This window comes from Vanessa cardui, chromosome 24 (genome assembly GCF_905220365.1).
Source record: "Vanessa cardui chromosome 24, ilVanCard2.1, whole genome shotgun sequence".
In the NCBI taxonomy this organism is placed as follows: Eukaryota; Metazoa; Arthropoda; class Insecta; order Lepidoptera; family Nymphalidae; genus Vanessa; species Vanessa cardui.
In genome coordinates this window covers 5131788-5144119 of record NC_061146.1, presented here as the reverse complement: position 1 = coordinate 5144119, position 12332 = coordinate 5131788, and the positions used below count along the sequence as shown (strand labels likewise).

Here is a 12332-nt window from a genome sequence, read left to right as displayed (position 1 = left end):
CAGCGATAACCTATATGTCTGTAAGTATTTCGTCACCTATTTCATTCTTATCTAAAACATTTGCGACAAACAAAATCGTATTAATTTCTTTTATTGTGATTCACGTCGAACATGTCTCAACCTGTTCTAAATGAATCACTCTCTTGCCCACGTTGTACTGTTTGTTTCCTTTTGAAATAAATATTTATAATAATATAGATAGGATTCCATAGCGAGCTTACATGTTGACAACCACGCTTACATTTACCTATGTGAATATGTAATCAATCGAATTAGTTAACGGTATTTTTAGGGTTCCGTAGCAAAAAGTTAAAAACCCTATTACTATTCTACGCTGTCTGTCTTTCCATCTGTCACCAGTCTGTATCTCAAGAACCACTTTAGGACACACTTTTTACAGAAAATATCAAGTTTCTGGAAACTTTCACAAGTCTATATGTGTAATTACGTGTTGCCACTGTAACAATAAATAATAAAAACAATATAATAATATATTAATGATTTTTAACGGTGTTCGTTTAAATAACATTTCAAGATTTCTAGAAGATTTTATTTCTGTCACCATTAACAAGATGACACGCTTAAACTATCTTGGTACAATCGTTGGTGGAATGTCTCGAAAGGCTCCGCCAACTATTGGACCAAATTCCACATTGATTCCTTTAAAGCCCTTTGTCAAGTCATACATAATATGTCACTGTATATGCTTGTTATATACTTAATGTTTTTACCATATATGGTCATGTAATGTGTTACTGAATTATAAGTACTCAATAAATATACTCAGATTCTAAACTGTCGACTATAGCTAGTACGGAAACTGCATTGGAATATTAACCAAAGAACGCATTGTTGAGTTTTCATAAGCTTATAAAATGGATCCTACTTACTCGCCAAACTTCAAGTAACCTAACCTAACCTAACTTTAATTACACAGGTCTGCGACCAAAAAACTGCATAGGATTTTTTTACATTTTCTTACAGATTTTAGCCTCCCAAAAACAGAAAAAATATTCAAATTATTATATCACATAAGTTTTTATGTATAAAGTAAAAGTAACAGCCTGTAAATTCCCACTGCTGGGCTAAAGGCCTCCTCTCCCTTTGAGGAGAAGGTTTGGAACATATTCCACCACGCTGTTCCAATGCGGGTTGGTGGAATACACATGTGGCAGAATTTCTATGAAATTTGTCACATGCAGGTTTCCTCACGATGTTTTCCTTCACCGCTGAGCACGAGATGAATTATAAAGACAAATTAAGCACATGAATCAGCGGTGCTTGCCTGGGTTTGAACCCGCAATCATCGGTTAAGATGCACGCGTTCGAACCACTGGGCCATCTCGACTCGTTTTTATGTATATTGCAGTTTATTTGTTCATTAGTAATAAATCTATATGATTTTTATTTGATAATTGAGAAAAAGCACCTGAGCTGTTGGTGAGATTGGAAATGTTTTAACATGTTGAGACAAGTCTAATGACGTATATCGCTAAGAAAAATTCTTTTCGATTTGGAATTCCTAGGATGTGGCGTGAGCAGAAAAATCACACCACAGGCTGCTTCTTCTGCTAAGTTGACGTAAACTGATTCAATTCAAAAAACAAAAGTAACATAATTTATCCTAATGTTGAGTCAGCTATACTTCCAATGCCCAATAGCTCCGAGATATCTATCCCGCTGCCACCTTCCAGTTTGGATGAATACCCCAGTGAGTTGGGAGGACGAAGCTACATTACCGCCTCCGGGTGAATCAAGCTCAGATTTATCTTTTGATGAAGAAGGATGATTTGTGGGGACTTCAAAATACTGACAATGCTTTTGGGTCAGCAGGCAGGCTATACCAAATACCCATGCTTCTTATGCTTGTGGGATAGTAGAGCCAAAGAACAGCACTGGAAAAAAGTGATTGGCCATCGAAGCTGTCAGAAGCAAAGTTGAAAGAGGGAGTTTTCACCGGCCCCGACATAAAAAAACTTTTAACGGACCCTTCATTTGTGAAAACTCTGAATGAGAAGGAAAAAGAAGCTTGGGTGTCGTTCAAGGACGTAGTGTGAAAGTTTTTGGGAAATACTAAGGATCCTAACTATAAAACCATTGTGCAACGGATGCTAGCAGCATACGAAGCTCAAGGCTGCAAGATGAGCTTGAAGGTCCATTTTTTATACTCTCACATAGAATATTTTCCTGAAAACCGTAGAGCTTACAGTGAAGAGCAGGGGGAGCGATTTCACCAGGATGTCCGTGATATCGAAAGAAGGTACCAAGGGCGATGGGATGTCACTATGCTTGCTGACTACTGTTGGCTGCTTAAGCGAGAAACTGAAGATGAAAATAGGAAAAGCACTCCTCAAAGTTTCAAGCAAAAGAAGAAGAGGTTTAATAAAGAACATGAATAAGTATATGTATTAAATTAATGTATCGTTAGCTTTAAAAATAAAAACTTATTATTTGAAAATTTTGAATAAAAGAGTGCTTTAACCAATTTTTTGTATTTGAATTTGCAAAAAATCCTTATGTGATAGAAAAAAATGGCCGTCATTTTTGAAATCAGCGCACTTTAAAACGTATATTTCAGTAAAAATATCTCCTGCAGCTGAAAAAATTTTTTTTTTCGCAGACCTGTGTTATTTACGTTCGGCTATGACGAATCAGTCAGTCAGAACTTGTTATTTTATATAATTAATCATAATGCAAAAATTAATGTATTATCATAAAATATTTAATATTTTGTAATATGTATGGTGAAAGTATTATTTAATTAACTGTAAGGCAATGTTTCGTGTAATCTAATACATAAACACAACGAAATCGACCACTAAAAGGGTTGTCAGCCCCTTTCACATACACGCAGCGCATTTGCATGCTCCGAATGCTGCCAATCGATGGAACTCCCCCCTATAAAGGGGGACACCCTATTGTACCTTGTGGCAGCTCCACACAAAGCCACCAGCCTGTGGATAATTAAAACGAGGTGACCAAGTGCAACTGTGGCGATGCGTGCAGTTTTGACCATTCGTCGACACCTACGTTTATATATAATATGTGCATAGATTTTATATTTGAGAATTTACTCTATTCTAAATTCAAATATTAAAAATTTAATTTATATCTGGCAATATGTTTAATTGATTTAAAAAAAAATAAAAAAATAAGACATTTTTTTGTTTTTCTTTATATTGTACTCGTATGTAAGGATACTTTATGATAAATAAATAATTTGTTAAAAAAATTAAACCAATAGAAAATATTTAATTATTATTAATCATGAGTGTATTGTTTCTTTAAATTTATTATTTATAACCATAAGAATTATAAACAATAATATTTTCTCATGATAATAATAATTATCCTATATTCTATACGCCTAACACTTAATATTGTCTTAAATTTTCGCGATTATTACACATTTAAATAAAACTCGTGACCACGAACGCTGTAAATTGCAAAATAATTAATATACGCGATTAAAATCCGTAATAACTAGTTTTATTTAAACGCCTAACACTTATTTCAAAAATAGAATTTACAGTTGAAAAATATAGATCATATTGTGGTATGTGTACTTATGTGTATATCTTTGTTACAGCCATGAGCCCGAGGGCGGCGGCCGGTGCGGCGAGGGGCCGCTAGCGCGCGCGATGCAGCCCACGCCGCAGGGCGGCTCGCCCAAGCGACACGCCACACCTGCGTCTGGGCACGGTATGATACTTATTTCATCAAATCACTACAGAGCATAAAACAAAGTCGCTTTCTCTGTCCCTATGTAGGCTTAATTCTCTAAAACTACGTAACGGATTTTGAAGTGTTTTTTTTAATAGATAAGTGGTTCAAGAGGAACGTTTATATGTATAATACATACACAATATAGTAGAGAATGGCTTATATTTCGGATATCCGATAGTTTACGGCTCCCCAACATCACTGATATAATATGGAATCACAATTCAAAAGAACTATGGAGGCTTTAAGCGTCGTCCTAAAATTTTCACTGTTCTACGGACTGTTAATAAAAATATGCAGTCATATTAGACAGCCTAACAATAATCAAAAAAAAACTTACGAATGTCAACACTTTATTGATAAAATGTCGGAAAGTGTTACCAGATCTACAGTGATTATAGCAATTGCCATACGAGTATTTTTGTTTAAAAATCCTCATTAATAAATTGTAATTTAGTGTAATGTAAAAGAGTTTGTAACTCTCGGATCATTGATTAATTTGTGATATTCATTACGGATTCACGACAAAATGGGGAAACTTCGGGAGTAAAATTAAACTGGATATAATTAGTTAAGTTACAATGTTTCGTAATGAATAAAGATGTATTCGTGAAGAACTGTTTGTAGTGCATAACTTAGCATATCTATTAGCCTATTTGTTTGTATGTACTTCGAATGAAATAGACCAGACGTCATACTCGTTACTTAGAAATCAACATTACGACGACCACCGTGGTCGAGTGCAACGCTTTTCATGGGTACGCCACTCCGAGATCCCGGGTGTGATTCCCGGCCGAGTCGATGTAGAAACGTTAAATAGTTCTCTATGTTGTCTTGGGTCTAGGTGTGTGTGGTACCGTCGTTACTTCTGATTTTCCATACTACAAGTGCTCTAGCTACTTACATTATGATCAGAGTAATGTATGTGATATTATCAAATATTGATTATATGTTTATTTATTTATTTCTACGATGGCTTAATATATGAATGTTAATAGTAATAATTTATTTAAGCATCATATCATCATTAATAACATGTTAACAATAATAACTGCGATGGTCTGTAACTGTGGAACAGTGTGGGTTGTTAACGCCTGACAAAGCGACGTTGCTCTGTTTCTTAACACGTCTAAATTTAAAATAATTGTTAAAATAATTACAATAATTACAAAAAAAAATATATGTGATGTTACTTTTTGTTGAATTCATTGTCATTTTTTAATATATATATAATTCTTAATTATATATATATTAAAAAATGACAATGAATTCAACAAAAAGTAACATCACAGACAAAACAGTTGAAAGAATGAAATTATGATACAATTAGTTAGTGTATGTGCTTAAATTAACAAGTTTCATAATTATTAAAATAAAATAATTTATGAATAATAATAAAAATAATAAAGCAAATTGATTTCAAATTTAAGAACAAATATTAATTAAACAATTCTACTACCAGTAAGCAAAAAATAGTGTTTTTTGTATATAGTAACCGATGTATACGTTTTGTTTGTGACCCAGTTTTTCCGGCACATTTGCTCGCAAATTGAGAAAACTACTTTTGACGTAACACTTGAAAATGCATGAAAACACGGGCCAAGGTCGCGATGCGCTGAAAGGCAGAAACAGTGAACGCATTTTTCTCTTAACGTCATTTCCATAATGAGTTTTATCATACCACTCGCAAAGTATAGTTATAGTTAGCATCGGCTAAATTCGTAAAACCGATCACATCCGAATTTAGTACGCTATCCCAAATTATCAACATTTATCTCTTATGGTAATATGATCTTTGGACAAACGTAATAATAGTACTTAATAGTACTTTGGACAAAGTAATAACTTGTAATATCATATGACCTGATATATTCGTCAATTTGACACGTCGATTTACATGCACTTGCTTTTTCGGCTGACGCGAGAATAGCATCGAATGGCGCGGTAGGGAGCTTCTATTGGTTGTATAAATCGGCATTAATCGGTTTTATTGCATTTGCCGATGCTACATATAAGTTGTGTCGTACTATACAAAGATGTTTAATTAAAAGTTAAAATTCGTAACAGATCTTAACTTGAAACAACTCGGTTCCCATCGTTCGCTTTTGTATCGAGTTTTAATTAACTTTTACATTTGAATATTATACTAAATTCAGCGAATATGCGATAATTTTTTTTTTTAATTTGTTCGTCTGATATGCGTTCGTCTTAATTGTTAATAATATGCTGATTTTAAAAGTCATATTTAAAAGTTTTAATGTTTGTAGGATATTGGAGTTACTGAACACTATTATATCCATATTAATATAATAAAGCCTAAAGATAGTAAGTCTCTCTGTTCGTCAAATTTTTATAAACAAAGCGATAGAGATATTTCAAATAAACGTTATTAAAATAGATTTGAACATAATTATGTAAAACAGATATCACTAAGATTGTTACATTCGAATCAGAATATCGGAATAGATAAGACACTTCGGCGCTCGTTAACCGCTACTAAAAAGAAAATGACAGGAAGCGTCATTATAGGGCCCGGCGCTGATGTCACCACTTCCGATGGCGCCGACTGTCGGGCCACGTGGTTACTAACGAGCGGTCCATTTTAAGGTTTCTCTACCAAATATAGTTCAGAATTTTGTCATGTCCGGTTAAAGAGGTAGAACTACAACAAACAGTAAGATTGCAGGCTGCAAACGTCTCTTTGTTGAGCTAAGCTTTGAGCAGGTTTTTGCTAATTCCAGTATCCTATTCCAATATGGTGATATAAATGGCACAATTTCATCCGAAACATTAGTTCTCTCCATGTTTTCCTTCACAGAGCACGAGATGAACTGGTCTTTAGGTTATTCTAGCCAATTTTCTTATCGTCCGTTTGTTCGTTTATCATCCGAATTTTTTTTATTCTATCATCGTCTTGCGTTTGATCTGTTCTCCAAATGGCTTCCAGCTGTTCTTAGCATATGTGTTTACCTAATGGAAGAGAAACTGAGATACTCATCAGTTCATCGAGTGTAGCGAATCGGTGGTAGCTTTTTCTTTTTTTTTCTCGCTGGAAAAACGCATTACGCGCTTCCCACACGTGATGGAAAGTGGTGGGGAGCACTCCCCGGAGCCCTGAACGCCGAGTGCGCCCAAGCACACCGGGTTTACGCACTAAAAAACCAGCGGTACCCTCTTCGTCTTTCGGCGGACGCCACGGGATCGCTTACGATCGATACGATCTATATCGAAATATAGATTTGTTACAAACAAATAGTTTTTGATTTTAGTTGGAGCTGTTAAATATCGATCCGAATGGTGTACTTTATCGTGACATAATTACAGGAGGTACCACCATGTAGACGGTTAAAGACATCATTTTTTGTATAAGAGATTAGACGAGCACTTTTATTTTTATTCTTTAGAAAGAACCAACAACAAACTCAATACTTTAATCAAGCGATTTAAAGAACATTTATGTATATATCTAGAAAACGTTTGTTTAGGAAGGGGGCTTTCATGAATAACTCTGATGTATTGTATTATGGGTTATGGCGGTCGGTAAAACGACAGATAACATATATTTATGGCCTATCCAGCCTGGCTACGGCGACATCCTTCCACCCGCGTCGCTGTCACGAAATTTAAGCGAAATAAAACGTTACGAGTTGTGATTGATGTTACATCAGCTGTAGGCTCTCCAAGTAACGATATAAAAAAGGTAGAGTACGTGCCTTAAGCCCTATAAGTGTTCCTCGACTGGACTAAAGCCTCCTTTTGATGGAAACTCCATTGTGAATTATTTACACATGGTGATCACAATTTTTGTCCACATCTCACGGGAGATTTAAACAATCCGCATAAGCACATGAAATTATGGTCACCTTTGCAAGGATTCGAACCTACTATCTTCGTTTAATATTCCAACTTAACCTTACGTGAAACGGGGATCATTTAAATCATTTTTTTAATGTTTTGATATGATTTGCGTAATCATAACAACCCTTTAAGTTTTTTTTAATCTTATCGCTACAGTAATAAACTTGGCGGTTTAATTAATTATAGTTGTAGTATACTAAAGCAAATTAAATTTAGTTTTCTAGATTGTACTAAAAAGTAATATGAACTTAATGAGATATATACGTCCGGTGGTAGTCGTTTCTTAAGTGTATCCGGTGCCAAAAAAAAATGTGTTAAAAAAAAATCGGAAGTTGCCTTGATAGAGATGTAGAATAACAAGTTTGACGAGTTTTAGATACGGATGTTGAATTTGAAGTTAATTTAAATTCAATTATCGGTGCTGGACATGATTATAATGTCAATTTTAGAGATCGCTACGATTACACTCGATTATTATTAAATAGCTGTACCCGCGACTTTGTCTGCGTTTGAATTTGATAAAAACGTTATTGTTGTAACCTAAGTTACTCCTTATTACATCAGCTATCTGCCAGCGAAAGTCTCATCAAAATAAGTCTAGCCGTTCCAGAGATAAGCCGCAACAAACAGACACATAAAAATTGACAAAATTGGTATTTTATACAATTGTGTGCCTTATGTATGCCGTATGATTAAATTATCAATAGCTTCATTTAATAATCAGATATATAGTGCGGCAACTTTATTTCAATACTGTTTTTATTAATTGTTCTATTGCATATTATGTCCATACAACGCACGCAATCAAATCAAAATATACTTTATTCAAGTAGGCTTTTACAAGCACTTTTGAATCGTCTTTTATCAACAATGAACTCAGCGATATTATATGATAGGTCCATCGTTCAACCTTTTCTGATATTTCACGATCGTGTTTACGGTGAGTGTAAACTTAATTCTTTCTGAATAGTTCTCCAAACAGTTCCACTTTTGCTCGACAAATACTATCGAGAATAGACGGAAGGCAAATTTTCCGTGCAAATCATCCGCGTGCTACATTTTATTCCGAGAAGAAAATCAATAAGATCTCTATAGAAGTTTCCTCGTGGAAATCTCAGGGAAACCTAATTATCCGGTAATTTAACGCTGTCGCATTACCAGGCCGTGAGTTACTTAGCCGAGTTCCACTGAACTATACAATTTGATTATTCAATGAGCTACACTATTTGCATCTCAACTACATGATGTTCTTCCATATAACTACGTTACAATCGAATTGCATGGATTTATTCATAGAACTCGAGACCATATAAGGTATGTTGTGACATTTATTATTTGTGCGACACCGGTGCTGACGAGGATGATACAGCCCGGCTACTTATGCTCCATCCCGAGTGATTGGGGGATTCCCGTATCATCATCATTTTCAACAGCCCATATCTGTCCACTGCTGGACATAGGCCTTTCCAAATGCACGCCACTGTGGTCTTTCTTCGGCTACTCGCATCCAGCTCCTCCCAGCCGTTTTGCGTAAATCGTCACTCCACCGTGCCTGATGACGTCCTACACTACGTTTGCCGAGACGCAGTCCCCACTCTAGAATACGTTTTCCCAAACCCGTATCTATGTATATAATGTATCTATATACATTTAAGTATAATATACTTTAAATATACATAGATAAATTACATAAACCTACTCAGTATAATATACTGAGTGGGTTTATATGCTGCCTTGAGTGGAGATAGCCCAGTGGTTGGAACACGTCCATCATGACCTATAGCGGGTTCAAACCTTAGCCCAGCAGTTCTTCTACTTAGATGACACTATTTTACCATCAGTAAAAATCGATAATATAAATTTGCCGGAATGGTAGTGTTATGTACGAGCACACACAAATTTCCGTTTTAATAGCATTTCCTTGTTAATATAATTTTGTTTTTAAAGGTATTTTTTTATTTCTCATATAAGTGTAATAGCGCTGATTTCGTAATTACTTTCACTGCTATTGAAAAATATTTAGTACGCAAGAGGGAGAAAAGAATTTCAAACTTTTGATTGGAGTAGTATCAATTATTATTATTATTTAATTAAAGATTTGTAATAGGATCTTGAACGTTAACTTTCTTTTAGAAAGATACTTAAAAAGTTCGCATATAAATATACAATAAAATAAGTTTTCTATAATACAATTAAAAAGTTGTTGTGTATTATAAAGGTATTATTAGCTCTTGTTTCTAAATATATATATAACCTTGGCAGAAGTCGTCCCGTCAGTTATATAACGGATATATTGACGGTTTATATGGATTATACATAAATTTGAATAATGTAGTAATATAAAGACGCTTCTTGGGATTAAGAACGGGTAGGTGTTGAATGGTAATCGATTTTTTTTGTTGACGCCACCGATTACATTCCTAGAAGTTCGGTATGCTAATTGTATATTCGTTAGAGAATATGACTTGACTTGACTATAAATATAAAATAACAATTATATAATTTGTCTTATTACAATATTCAATTCCTAGCTTACGTAGGTCTGCCTGATTTCGTACGAGTACTTGTCTTGTACTAAAGGTCTTGTAATAAATTTTTATTTTTAATAATTTTGGAAATACTACCTCTCCCCTTGGAGAAAAAATTGGCTCACGTTGCTTATCACAGAGCCGAGATGGCAAAGTGGTTAGAACGCGTGCTCCTTAACCGATGATCGCGGGTTCAAACCCAGGCAAGCACCACTGAATCCATATGCTTAATTTTTGTTTATAATCCCATGCTCGGCGGTGATGGAAAATATCGTGAGGAAACTTGCATGTGACTAATTTCAAAGAATCTCTGCCACATGTGTATTCCACTAATCCGCACTGGAACAGCGTGGTGGAATATGTTCCAAACCTTCTCCTCAAAGGGAGAGGAGGCCTTAGCCCAGCAGTGGGAAATTTACAGACTGTTGTTATTGCTTATCACACAAATTACGTTATTGCACCAGACACATATAGGGTTAATCACGATGCTTTACAAATTAGCCATATGAAAATTAACTCGTGCTTGCCTAGTATAGAACCTCGTACATTTCAGTCCATCTAACCACTGGGTCATATCGCATCTATAATATAAAAAGAAACTTAAATTTAACATTTGATAACCTTAGCAGCGCTTGTTTGAAGTCTATCCACAAAGCCATTTCGGCTTATCTTTTCCATAGCAAAAGTAGTTTTAAGATACTTATAAGGTATTAAGTTAAATGGAACGATCGGGGATTAGCATGGATACCTCTATTTGACGGCCTGCTCTACAAATATAAACGAGATTTATGCTGCGTTTGATAATGTTTTAGTCTAATTCAATTATACGAACTAATAGGATTGACTGACTATAGCTCTATATTATAAAATTTTAAATTAAAAGTACCTAAATCCATATACATATAATAAAATTGGAGTGTCTGTTTGTAATGTTAAAATAGCCCTTTTTATATAATGCATATGTATGTATACACGGTACATATACAAAAATAACATTTTTTTATAATTTTTGTCTGCCTGTCTGTCTGTTTGTTCCGGCTAATCTCTGGAACGGCTGGACCGATTTTGAGGGGACTTTCACTGGCTGATATTTATAAAATGAACAGATGTAATAAGGAATAATTTAGGCTAAAATTTTATTTTTTGTTAAATTCAAACGCGCACAAGGACACGGTTACAGCTGGTATATTTATATAAATTTTTGTCACCGCCCTCCCCCTGGAAATTTGCTTTTATTCAAAAGATAAAAATCTTGTTTTTAGGAATACCACCTATACATGTTTTATTTTAATTTAATTGATTAATTTGATTTTCTACCCGGCCAGTTATATTTTTCCACTTTCTTAAATATTTATTTATTAAATTCCAAGCAAGAATGTTTTTTATTTTTCTGCACGGTTTAATTATGTACCGTAATACAGTAGGAATTAAGTCTTAAATTTTGTATAGCATAGTATTTATTTATTTTAATGATTACTTATTAAATTGATTCTCCGCTCTTTCATTATGAAATATAAACACAGTAATATATAACGTATGTTTTAAGCAAAATATAATAACTGTGTATCACGCATAGCAATTTTCACGACTAATTCATTTGTTTAATTAACCTTTTAGTCAAATGAAAATATATACTTAAAAAAAACTTAACAGTTTTGACCAATGTTGTATTCACTATTAATTATAGTACCAGAATTAGTTTTTATATATATATATATATATATATATATATATATATATATATATATATATGTTATGTATATTGCCAAATGTATATAATAAGTAATTATTGTATACTTACATAATGTACTATTTTAATCTTTTACCTTTTTATAGGGTATTAGGTGTTATTAGTTTACCTGACCTACTCGTGTATATGCAATGATAATTACGGTTTTTTTTTTTCTCAAAAATATATACATTATTGTCAACATATATAAAACCATTGTAAACATACTAAAGCAATTATAACCACTGCTAAAAATATTTATGAATGTATAGCATTTATAAATATTTTTATATAATTTATATGAAACACTTTCCTTTCACCCACCTACTGGTAACCTTTCGTAAACGTATTGAGGCTGATTGGTAGATATAGTATAGCTTTAATCCCACTTTTTGTGCAATATATATATATATATATATATATATATATATATACATCCTTCAACCTTTTTGGCGTCATGTACGTGGTGCATCATTACGACGTCCCCAAGTTCC

General features: G+C 33.9%; 1 protein-coding gene across 1 annotated transcript in view; it reads left to right on the top strand.

Annotated features, from left to right (window-relative positions):
• The window catches only part of LOC124540236 (focal adhesion kinase 1), a 71300-nt gene that overhangs the window by 34366 nt on the left and 24602 nt on the right, over positions 1 to 12332 (top strand). Inside the window, exon 3 of the mRNA XM_047117702.1 lies at positions 3590 to 3702. Coding sequence (XP_046973658.1) covers positions 3590 to 3702 — 113 coding nt within the window. The remainder of the gene's footprint in view (positions 1 to 3589; positions 3703 to 12332) is intronic.